Raw genomic sequence first — 12,829 nt, 5'->3', positions numbered from 1 at the left:
ATTCTGTCCGTGTGACACCGAAACATTATTTCTTTTTCAGTTGTGGTCATAAATTTGCAAAAGATTGTGGACAGAACAACTGGACTCTTCACCATGACATCGTCCCTTCAGTACATGCCAACAAAGGAAGATGTAAATGCCAAGTTCTCTTGCGTTGTGACTTACTATGGACCATCTGGGCAGAAAACAATGCAGTCTGAACCAGTTGTCTTCGATGTTCACTGTAAGTTATCGAAATGCATCTTGTACTGTACACAGTCTACCTCTGGGTCAGGGGAAAGCTAAATCAGGAACAGTTTACAAAATTAGAGGTTGCTTGGCTATTGAAATGCTTTCTTCAAAACTGATTTGCATCAAGAAGGTCTGAGTTAATTGCCAAGGTAATTTTTATTGTCTTCAGATTTACCTGCAATTTCATTTTTCCCAGCAATAGAATATTCAATGTTGAGATTTCATTGACAAGAGAAAAGAGATAGCCATGAGAAACTACAATGAAGTAGGCTTTTGAGAATTTTAAGAGAAGTTATAGCGGTTGATAAAAGTGACTCTCTGTACCCCCTGAAATAGGTGGTAAATACACAATACAGTTTTTAGTAAACTCAAATGTTTTCCATCTTTTCAGAGTCAGCACCAAGCAGTTAATGCTGGCTGTCTGCCTTGCACAAAATGCATCTCTACAGCTGTAAGATGATGTGTTTTACATTTAAAATGTATAATTTGAATATCGGTAGACTTTTAAGTAGAGAATTTGTGTAAATAATTGCTTCTAACTGGACTGAATTCTAAAGCAGCTTCCTTACTGTGTTACTGACGGATGTGGAAATCATAATGTTCCTCTGAATAAACAAAACAGGCTGTTGGCAAGGAAGGATCAGAGGAGGTGGCGGCATTTAGAGACTAGGGAAGAAACATTTCAAAGTCTAGTAAAATGACACTTCTGAAGGCAGTAGGTCACAGCAGGAGGTAGATGAATAGGAGACAAGCAATATGTCCAGTCAAGTGTTACCTCTCTGCACACTTCAACTAATACCTCATCCTATAGAAGATGACCCCCTGTTTTTGGAATGATAGGTCTAAGTATATGGTCCAGCATCTGTGCCTTAGCAATGTGCTGTATGACAACTGTGTAATCCAGCTGAAAACACAGAAAATAAGGCACTGGATTTCTCCAGGTAGTGTGAGTGCACCATTGCCTTGAAAACAAAAGCCATAGGCTGGAAGTGCCATGTGTGCTCTGCCTAGACAGTAGTTGCTTTTCCTCTACAGGTAAAGTTTGTTGAGCCACCGTGTAGGGGATCAGCTTTGACCTTGATCAAATAAAACCAAACCTTGGATCACCCAGTCCTTGGTTTCATCTTAAGTTAGAGCTGTCTTTTTACCAGCTGTTTCTCCAGAATGGCAACCAGCCGAATTAATGGAGAAAACCTCTGGGACAGCTGTTACCCATGGGAATACCATAGGTGCTTCAAGCCTGGAGACACCTATCCCATCACTTTAAAGCTAGAGGCATTTCTTATTTTTTTGGTTTTGCTTTAGAAAGCTGGGTATCAAATTTCACTGTGGTTTTTTTCCTGTCATTTGTGGAGCCCCATGACCATGAATGTCACTCCTGCTGTGCATGGCAGAAGTTCCTAGGAAAGAAACGCAATGACCAGAAAGCATTTGTTGCTATTACTTGCCAAGAGATGCTGTGCTGTCCTCATTTCCCCTCTGCTTTCATGCACTAGGACCACTTCACCTCTTGAGGGTGAGGCTGTTCCAGATTTCTGTCCTACATGCACTTGCAAGTAAGAACTGCCCAATATGAAGGGAAAAGAGGGCTGCATGGCTCTGGGATGGTCACTGGCCACATGTAGTGTGCCCTCTGTATGAAGATTTAATGTTTGATAACCTAGCTCTTCTAGTCCAGGTCTAGCAGCACAGAACCTAATTCCAGCAGTGTGCTGCTAATTAGCAAATACTGGGAGGCAGGCACACCCTTCAGTACTGGAGAGGCCTTAGGTGTGAACTTTGGCTTTAGAGTGTGGAGTTACCCAATTTTCCTTCTGAGTATTTTCATCTGCTGTAACTTCAGTTCCTTACTCTGCATAATTGCATCTCCAAATGAATTTGTGAAATTCTTTGTTAATAGATGTCCAAGCTTCAACAGATGCATTTCATGACTTTCATGCTGTTAGTTGATGATAATGACCTGATTTGGTTTTGCTTTAGTTTAGTTCAGTCTTCCTAATTAGTTTCTCAATTAATGTGATTTTCTTTTAAAGAGTCAAATATAACACAGATTTAAAAAATGTCAGACTCCAAGTCTTAAGAAATGAAAGTCTTTCAGCCTTTTTAATTTTAGATTGATTGTCAAAACTATGATATTTTGCATCTCTAAAACAGTAGAACAAAATCATCAAGACCTACTGCTCATTCCTTGCAACTTATCCATTTCTCCTAAAAAAAATTATGCCTTCGGAAGATTTTTTTAAAGATATATCTATTCAGTCAGGATCTAAGAAATGTTTTATTGGGGTTTTTTGTGGGGTTTTTTTTTATTAATTTTATATTATGCATGGAGTTAGCGCAGTCTTCAGTAGTCAAGCGTTTAGTAGCTAGTTCACATCCTGGAAGGAGCCAGCCACTGTAACCTAGTATGAGAAGAAGAGTGAATTAGGTCTTGCTGTGATGGATGTTTCTAGGATTAGGGTGATTTAGCTCAGCTAGCAGCAGTTACGTGCTTGGTTTTGCAGCTGCAAGCAAGGAAGCTACTTGAAAGCAGGGAGTACTAGGAGAGAAATGTTGGAGCTGGACACTTAGATAGTATCACAGATACTTAATTATCTAGGCTCCAGTTTAGTGGGGTTCTGCTCAGCATTAATCAGTGTAAAAAGATAATGTTTGTCAGGCAGACTTCCCAGTCATGCCTGTTGTTAGGTGTCTGTCTTGTTATGGATCAACTGCTTTACATAACAGATTCGAGTCAAAGACACCTCACACTCAAGCTGCTTCCAGCCTTGGTGTTTTCCTTGAAATGGCACAGTGGCTGGGGCAGCTCTGGGGTAGCAGCATTCCTTTACTAAGTGGCTGCCTTTTGGTGCTGGCTCCTGGAATTTTGCCGTTGTAGAAAGCAGAATCTCAGATTTGCAAAAGCACCGAGTAAGATGGGCCAAGTCTGGCCTGTGTGCCACTGAGAGGCAAGATGTGCCTTCACCAGGCAGCTCCTGTTTCCCGGTGAAAGCGGGGGAGTACATTATTCATACCAAGCGCCACTCTGCATGGCACTGGACACCATCTTCCTCTTCTCAGGCTGCATCTTCCTCAGGAGAATGACCTCTTCATCTTAGACAACAGTTAAAGTAGCTTTTTGTTGCTTACTTCTGTATGTTTGTGGGGGTTTTTTTTCTAGTTTAGCAAATTAAATTAAAATTTGCTCCTGGTTGATTACAGTAGATGGAAGGGTAGGATATTTCTACAGAAAAGCCTGGTGGTTTTCAAGAATGTAAGTTTTGTTTAACTGTGTCCATTTTTAATCCAGTTCTGTTTATCTCTGTGGGGGCAAATCTGTTCTAAACTAAAGTCCTAAAGTCTTACTCTTTATTAATTCCTCCCATTTCAGCCTCGAGACAAAGCCGACGCAATTCCAGGGTATATCTAGACATTCTTTATGATAACTTTACCTTAATATAAACTTGACAGAAGGAAAGATATTTTGCAGCAGCCCGTGAAACTTGAGTTTTTTACCCCAGCGGCTACCAAGAAGGGCACGCATGTCATTCCTGGCCAGCAATCCCATTGCATCTGTTGTACTCCATACCACCTGTGATGCTGGGCTTCCTTCTCCCACGCAGGCAGAGTTGTGCTTCAGCTCTGAAGGTGCTGAGGTGGAAGCTTGTCTGGCCGTGGAAGGGAGCCGAGGCCGTGGTGGGAATCCAGCGGCCGTGCTGCCCTGGGGAGGGGCGAGGCGCTGGGCTCTCGCTGCTCGAGAGCTCCCGGTACTGAGAAATGCCACGGCGGGAGTCAGAGGTGATAAATGCCTGAAGGGCCGGCAGGGCTGTAGAGCACACGCTTCACTAAACACACAGAATCACCTGTCAGCCAGGGCTTCTCTGCTCAGGAGATTTTTTAGTGCCTAATAAGGTGCGCTGCGCTGTGTCTTGATGCAAGACTGGCATCTCGGATGGAATTTTATTTATCCGTTGAAATTAAAATGGGGAGAGTATTATCTGCCTGTATTATTTGAATTTTGTTCGTTTTACCTTTGTTTTTTTAAAAAAATTGTATTTAGGCCTCTCCTTAGAAAGAATAGCGTCTGCTAAAGAATACTCTGCTTTAAAAAGATTATGAAAGCAAAATGTAAGTTGTAGTTCAACTTCCGTGAACATGACAGAAGTATGTTACATTTACCGTTCTGTTGGCGATGTTAAGGGTCCTATTACATTCACCAGATTTATCTTTCTGAAAGCCTGTAGTGATCAGCATATAGGATAGGCTGAACATAGTCGCTTAGTTCATATTTATTTCTTTTTAATGCCAGAAGGCTCTTATCTAATACTAATACATGGCACTGAGAGCTTCAGTTGTTTTTCTGATTGCTGCAGTCCTCCAAACAGGGAATTTCACACAGGACAAGTTAATCCCTCATAATGAAATCACACCATGAAATGGTTCATACTTATCAGGATTTCTTTTGCTTTAAAGAACATGACATAGTTGTAATCATTGCTGTTTCAGTTACAGGTATTTTGGAAAAGAAAAATGAATTTTATGTCATATGAGTTCTTTGCGCTTAATTGACAAAAATATAGAAAGTGTGATTAGCTTCAAGTTCTTTTATAAAAAGATCTACACATGCAAATATTTTCAGCTGCAGGATGATAAAATTGCATTTTCTTGGGCCGTGAATATTGTATGCATAGTGTTGCTGTGTGGATTATGATGGTGCTATAAAATATGCACATTATTTTCACAGACCCAACAGAGAAGGTGACTATTCAAGTGCTGCCACAAAGTAGTACCATTAAAGAGGGTGATAACATCACTCTGAAGTGCTCAGGAAATGGCAACCCTCCTCCACAGGAGTTCCTGTTTTACATTCCAGTAAGTCCTGCCTTGCTGTCCCTGCCTAGTGAAATATTCTGTATCATTCCTTCCTGCAGACATTGCTACATGTCAGTGTCTACGTGGTTTTGTAACAAATTAAAGGAATTCAGTGGGACAAACACTGAAGATAGACATTGACCTTTATATCATGCTCTGAGAATGCCTCACCTCAGTTGGCAAAATATTTTTGAAAAAACCTTTCCTTCCCCCCAGCCCACCCAAATTTTTCAGGAGTTTAGACCTACTAAAAATGACAAGGCTTCATTTCCCATCATCAGGTATTTTAATAAACAGTTTTGATTACAGCAGTTTAGCATCTTGAAGAAAACCATCTCATCTGTTGTCATAACACAGATCCAGCAGTGAAAGTACAGCAAATTAATTCAGCGATTTCTTGGACTTTCACAGATTAATCTTCGTGCAATTTCTTTTCTTCAGTTAATTAATTGTTTAGTGGCATAACAACACAAAAAATAATGCGTGTGACAGCACAGGAGAACAAATCTTTAAAATGCGTAAGACACAGGCTGACAAAAATAAAGGCTTTGTTACCATTAATCATCTTAGTACTGGTGAAATCCACAGACAGATGTGGCTTTATATTCTAAGACTCCTGGTCCTTGTTCCCATGTCCTGCTTCCCTCTCCTATTTTATAAGCTTATTTGTTCCCGCTGCAGCCCTCAGCGGAGCTGCTCTTGCGAGAAGCCAGAATAAGTGGTGTCCTTTCAGATATTTCAAACCCAGCGTGTCACCCTCTGACCATAATCGTCATCTACTCTGAACTCCTGGCATGTTTCAATTGCTGGAGAGAGCAAGGGGAGCTAGGAGCTGAAGTCCTTATCTCAGAACAGCCATTTAGATTCAGTGAGTCATCCTAGAAACTCACTAAAATGCCAGTGAAAAAGTGTCTGGTATCTCTCCTTGCTCCACCATCACAGGGAGTGAGTTAAACACCCAAGTCTGTCTTATCTTTGGGCTCCCTGCTACCTGATACTGGTCCTTTCTCTCAAGGAGAGCTGCAGTGGGTGATCTCTTTGAAAGGCTCACAGGTATAATAAATCTCTTTCTGGATTCAGAGACAGGAATTAGAGTATCATTCTATGCTTGTTCCAAAGCTGATCTAAGTCAGTAATCAGGGGGAAACTGGGGAACTGGAGAGCAATAAAGCAACATTTACTGGCTAATTCAAAACAGCAGCATGCTTGTGCGGTTCAAAAATGTGCAATGCAGTACAATTCAGTTCATGATTTGTCCTAAGCTGAGTATATCAGAATCAGATTTAGAAACACAATTTGTTTTGTTCTTTTGATTTCTGCAATACTTATCAGTAGGCTATTTTTTTCTGCTAAACTTTCAAATTTTGTATTTTAACATCCTCTTAAAATGATTTAGTTGTAAACTCTTGATTGTAGGGTTTTGGTTTTTTTAATTACATTGTCATGCAGGCCATAAATATGAGTTTAATTAATAGGTAATTACACTTCAATGATGCCACGTTTGTACGTACTTTGGAGTATTTCACCAGGCTTATAATTAAAAAATCCTCAACAAAAATTATTGGGTTTAGCAGGCCCATGTACGGTAAATGTCTTGTTTTCCACCCACAGGGAGAAGCAGAAGGTATAAGAAGCTCAGATACTTACGTAATGACAGATGTGAGACGAAATGCAACAGGAGAATACAAGTGCTCTCTGACTGACAAAAGCATGATGGACTCGACCACCATCACTGTGCACTGTAAGTCATTGCATTTTGCTCTCCTGGGTAGGACACAAACTGATCTTGGACCTCCTGGGATCGCTCCTCTGCTTTGTGTATGCAGCTTAGTGCAGTCAGCTACAGGTGAAGCACTGGTTTGAAGGAGTGCCCAGTCATTTCTGTCTGTTCTAATGTATTTCTGTTTGAAAATCTTGACTTTCTCCGTTCATTGGCTAGATAGTTTCACTTCATGAAACTTTGGATAGTATATGGTTCCATTGCACTGTCACACAGAGTAAGAATTTTGTTATTTTATCTTTCACTCATGTTAACATATATAGGGCAAATTGCTCTCTTCCAGCTATGTCTTAGAATGTACACAAACATGGATATCACTGAAGGTCATTCTTCATTGTCAAGTTCCCATTCCCTCAATGAGCGTGTAACGAGTTCAGTAGAAAAGAAATTCAGGAAGTCGTTGTGTTCATGTAGGAAAAGCTGGGGTTTTTCACTTTTCCCAGGATCGTGGGAGCTGCAGAGCTCAGTAAATTTTCTTTATCTGGATACTATTTAGTAACTAATCAGCAACACTTCAAAAGGAGCCATTGAACTAGTTGAACCACTGAAGCAATAGTTGCTTTTAATCTCTTTATGCAGAAGACAAGAGCAGGAACTCTTTCAAACTGTGCTATACTATCACAGGCTGTGAAATAAAACTCAAGCCAAGGGTAGTAGTTTTCCCCTAAAAACATTGATGGTCTGTAGTCTTCACAGTAGCATCAACAGTGACAGGTTCAGAGGGATCTATCTGAAGGATAATGAAGTTTAAATGTTTCCACTGTAATTATACTTTACATGAAAACAAACTTAATGTTTCTATACTTGGATTTGAATCCTTTTTTCTTGGAAGAGGTGCAGTACACGCAGAATATATCGGCACATGATTAATTGTACTATTATATTTAATGAATATTTTGCCTTTCATAAAGTTACCTGTTGTTACCCTGCCCACCCATTCTGTTTGCCAAGAGCTGGGCATGTAAAACCTGAAAAGGGCCCTGTGCTACTGCCTCTTAACTGCTGGATAGCAAAGGTAGCTTTGCTCTGGTGTAACTGACCCTTTAATTTTTTCTCCAAGTGGATTGCATGTCTACTTGTACTTTCATAAATAATTACTCTAAAAAATGGCTTCCTCAGCTCCAAGCTATTTTTAAGCCAGTTTTCCTATCTCTTCTATTTTGTCTGCACATTCCAAGAGCTTTACTATGCCAGAGAAACATGTAGTTTCCAGCCACGAGTCTTCCCAGTGCTGGCAGCTAATGCAGCTACTCAGAACTCAGAGCTGCACTCCAGTACCCTACTGCTTCACTTTACTGAGGGTTTGTTTTGTTTTTCCAAAACACCTCTGTCTGAAATACAGCCTTTTTTTAAAATGAGGTGCAGTGGCCTGGAATAGTTCTGTGATTGCTGAATGTCCAGACCATTCCCTACCTTTAAGGTACTTCAGTGTCTTGTCTGATGCTGGTCTAAAGCATTTCTGCAGCATGTAGTTTGCTTTTCAGATAATACTTACTAATGCCTATCAAATCCTAGTTTTTCCCCTTCTTTTGCTTTATTGTTCACCTTTTATATGGGTGATTATTCCTCTCTGTGCTGTTACACTAAAAAAATCTTGATTAGGAGTCAGGGCTTTTCATTTCTTCACATCCAATCTCATAATTTTAGATTTTTTTATTTTCTTTTTCAAAAACCCAACCTCAGACACAACAAAAAGCAGGCACTATAATAATATTATTTAAAATCTGGGAAACTATTTATAGTAATTTGTTAAATTTCACCTGTAGTGCTTTTCCCAAACCAATTTTATTGAGCATTATAATGGCACTGATTTCTTTCGGCGTCTAGGTAGGGAAAGGTTCTTGCAGGTAAGAAAAAACATTATCATGCCATAATCCTCAAATATTTTTTGCAGAGATTACCAAGCTCCCTTTTTCCAAGTTGATTGTAAATTATGAGACTTACAGAAAGCGGAAAATTGACATAAAAGCACCTGAGCTACCCATAATGCTTAGGGAAATTATTTATGAAGGAAATTGAGGGGGGGATGAAAGATTCCCTGCCTTACCCATGGAACATAAAGGACAAACTGTGCAACCTGAGCTCTTGCCCTTCAGAGCAGGATCTCTGCAGCCAGGTCCCAGTTTAAAGTCCAGACCTGAGTGCTCGTGGCTGCCATGATTTGTCCCTCTACAGAGGGAGCAGCAGAGCAGGATTGGTGTTGTGGGTTTGGGGTTTTTTTGCACTAGGTTGTAAATTCTCTGCTAGCTCTGTTCCTTCAGTGAGTTTGACCAGGGTCAGATGAGCAAAACTGGCAGGGAGGAGAGCAGAGCAAAAGCTGTTTACAACCACTTCCAGAGATGTAGGAGCACACCCTGACTGAGGCAAGGAAAGCACCCAGCAGTTGAGGGCAGGTGTATCTTCCTTCAGCTATAAAGGAGCAACTCCTTCAACCCAAAGTGCCCTTCTATTATCTGCTGCTGTAGGGATTTGAGCAGCTTGGTCCACTGTTGGTGTTCCTGCCCAATGCAGGGAGGTTGGAAGCAGATGATCTTTTAGTCTCTTCCAGCCCAAACACTCTATGATTCTGTAATTGTTTCTGCACATAAAACCTGATGTGGAATAAGTAGGTCTGTGGAACTTCCTCTTTGTGGTACTTTCCTTTCTGCTAAAATGCATTCTACGAAGCATCCAGTAACTTAAAGGTCTGAGGAGTATAGCATTTGTATTTCTCTATAGATATTTTTATAGCCTTGTCTTGATTTGTCTTGTCTTTCAGTAAAGCCATTGAAAATACAAGGGAAATCGACTTTTGAATGATGCATGAAAGAATATATTCTCAAGATACTAGAAGTTTTTAGTTGTCTACGAGTTTATTTATGGAGTTCAGACAACAAAATGCCTGCACAGTTTTCCCAATATTCTGTCAGAGGCCTCCTTTAAATGCTGGGAGCCTGTCCTAGATGTGCCACAGCTTCCAAACTGAAATGTGTGCTCCAGTCTTGCCCACATTAATTCCATACCTCCCTCACATGATGTGGTGATAAGTGCAGAATGCACTGCTTGTCTCTTCCCTGCCCTACTTGGTATGCAAAGACAGCACTGAAATCAATGCGAGACTTCAAATGAGACCACATTAAGAGCTAGCATATATTGAAAATGGTGCCTGATGAGGAGCTTGTTTCTGAAGAACATTTCAAAGCCAAACATGAAATATACAGAAAAGTTTTTCTTTCATTGGAGGCAAAAATTTAATTTTAACAGTCTTCTATATGCAAGAAGTGTTTTCTCCTCATACTTCTGTACCAAAGAGAGATTGTTTACTAAGTAGAGAGGTAAAGGTAACTACGTCACATTTCTTTGTGGACCCTACAGATAAACTGGCAGAAAATTAAGCTAAATCACGTCGTTCATGTAGAGCTCCTAGAGGGGATCCTATGTTAAACAATTGCTTAATTCTGTCTTGCCTCATAACTCAGAGCAGTATTTGTATGACTTATGTAGCTCATCTCATACACTACATTTTCCTGAGCTGCTATAGCAGCCAAGGCCACGGTGTGGGAGGGATTGTAGTCTGTTACACTGCACAAAGACCGGGCTGAAAAACTGCTCTGGGCTCAGTGTCAGTCTTGCCTGAGATGAAAGCAAAAGCTTTCATGAATTTTTGCTTCCTATGGCAAATGTGAGAGTAATGCCTTCTGAATGGTCTTTCATGATCTCTTGAGTTTGAGGCTCTATCTTTCTTCAAAGGACAAAAGGTTTAAGTACATGCAGAATGAAATTCTTGAGGGGGGTGGTGGGAAATAAAAAAGAATCCTAGCTTTTTCTTCAGCTGCCCTTCTGCCCTGATGGAATGTGCTTAAGGGTAACACAAAGCAAGAAGAAACACATCCCATACAGTATCCCAAATCTTATACTGCTCAGTGGAGGAGTCGTTTTTTTCTTCTGGAAGCCACGGAGAGTAGTTCGGTTCTGTTTACTGGTTTCAGGAGGGAGGATAGGAAATCCCAATAGGAATACAGAAACAAGATGTATTTTATCTCATCAAGATTTTTTGACCCATTCACAGATGAAAGTACAGTTCTTGTGACCTCTCAGACAAGACATTGGGCTTGTAACACAGATAATAATGCTGCAGACCAGTAGTACAGGCTGAACCCTAGTTGTTCCCTGAACTTCTACATTTAATTACAGTAGTGTTCCCAGGGCAACCACTGAATGAAGCCAGTAGTGAAGTTCAGTGTTTTGTTAAGGAAAACTCACTTTCCTCTACTGTGATATTTTGTCTCAAGCTTTTTTTTAATCTCAGCTTAAAAGCCAAAAGGAGGCTTTGCAGTCCTTTTCCAGCAAGTACTGGAAATATTTGAGATGAAGTCGTGTGCTTTTGACTGCATGTGTCTGTGTCTGTGCACACATCTGTGATAGTCATTCAACCAGGCAATTTGGCTTACAAGCAAGGCACTGTCAGAGGGGAAGCAAAACAGAGACTGGCAAACTCTGCTTTTCTTTCACTGTAGGAATAAAATTAAAAAAAATGACCACCCCACCAAATCCTTATACTAAGAAAAATCTAGAGTAATGTTTCCTGATGTTTCTGTTAGTGGCTCTCCCCCTGCCTTGTGTCAAACACAGCTGTCTGTCACTGACTGCAATTCCCCTGGAGCTTAAATATGTCAGGAAGAGCTTGGACTCTTTCTCGAGGTACACAAAAGTGGCATTTTAAGTTACAAATGAGAACAAATAAAGGGCTACATGTGCACTTCCCCAACCCTGTAATTTAGACTTCTCACCCCTTCAGTCAGTATTGTGTCTCGTACACCCTCTTTGACTCTTCTTCCCCTTCAGATTCTGAGGATAAAAATCCTTTAGTTTTATCACACAAAAGAAAGGTACACCTTGACCTGCCTTTCTCTCCACAATTACTATTTGGGATAACATGTCCCCACTCACCTTAGTCCTCCCCTGAAGATGCTTTTTTGCCTGGCCCATAGTAAGGTACCCTCACAGCATTCTGTGCTTCCCTTTCCAAGCTGCACACACGGTTGTGTGAAGCACTTCTTCAGCTTCTTGTGCCTACTCTGTCATCCTTTCAGCAGAATAAGGTGGAAAAAAAGTATCTATTTGTCTAGTGATTAGTGAGCTTTTGCTTTTCCTTTTAGCCTATAATTACAGAAAAAATGTGAATGTTCTGCAATGCCTGTTTTAGGATAATTCTCTCATCTCCCTTCCTTGTAAAATTGACTTAGATTTTATTGAAGAAATGAAATCTTGAATTTAATGAGTGCAATTAGTCACATTTTCTTTTCTTGGTAAGCCTCTGAAATGGGGCAGGCTTTCCGAGATTTACTTTTTACAAATATTCTTTCTATCCCAGATTTGGATTTGCAGCTTACTCCGAGCGGAGAAGTCACAAAACAGATTGGAGAGGCGCTGCCTGTGTCATGCACGATTTCTTCTAGTAGAAATGCAACTGTTTTTTGGATAAAGGTCAGTAATTCATCTATTTCACACTCCATCTGAGTGTTCACCTCTTTGTATTACTGCTGCTATGTCAGTGTTTTGGAAGGAGGAAGGAAGGAAGATGCTCATTGGGCTTTTTAAAGAATATTGTTAAAGTGGGTCTTACGCATGTGGTTAAAATGAGATCTACTCACATTGATGGCTGAAAATCAGCTGTAATTATCAGCTCAGCTTCCAAATAGAGAGAATTAAGGCATATTGTAACACAAATACAACTTTCTTGAAATTTTGAGATTTTGAAAATCTGTACAAGGCCCTTTGAGAATAAGGTTCTTCTGAGGAAAAAAAAAAGTCCATTTGGAGGAATTTTGGTGCATTTTGTCAGAGGTGTGTTTGGTCTTGGTTCTGATAGACATAACAAAAGGGCAAGGATTGAGAGGTCAGATGGTGAAAAATATATCTATTGAAGAAGGTGGCTTTATACATGAAACCTGAAGTGCTGGAGACTTACAATAATGATGCCTAATG

General features: G+C 40.3%; 1 protein-coding gene across 5 annotated transcripts in view; it reads left to right on the top strand.

Moving 5' to 3' along the window:
- ALCAM (activated leukocyte cell adhesion molecule) overlaps window positions 1-12,829 on the top strand; it is a 113,118-nt gene that overhangs the window by 85,988 nt on the left and 14,301 nt on the right. For all 5 annotated transcript variants that reach the window (XM_040056163.2, XM_058419411.1, XM_040056161.2 and 2 more), the window contains exons 6-9: window positions 41-223; window positions 4,955-5,082; window positions 6,694-6,823; window positions 12,216-12,328. In XM_040056163.2, coding sequence (XP_039912097.1) covers window positions 41-223; window positions 4,955-5,082; window positions 6,694-6,823; window positions 12,216-12,328 — 554 coding nt within the window. The remainder of the gene's footprint in view (window positions 1-40; window positions 224-4,954; window positions 5,083-6,693; window positions 6,824-12,215; window positions 12,329-12,829) is intronic.

The sequence above is a fragment of the Hirundo rustica genome, chromosome 2 (genome assembly GCF_015227805.2).
Source record: "Hirundo rustica isolate bHirRus1 chromosome 2, bHirRus1.pri.v3, whole genome shotgun sequence".
Classification (NCBI taxonomy): Eukaryota; Metazoa; Chordata; class Aves; order Passeriformes; family Hirundinidae; genus Hirundo; species Hirundo rustica.
The sequence above is the reverse complement of the archived record's forward strand: the minus strand, read 5'-3'. Positions and strand labels throughout refer to the sequence as shown.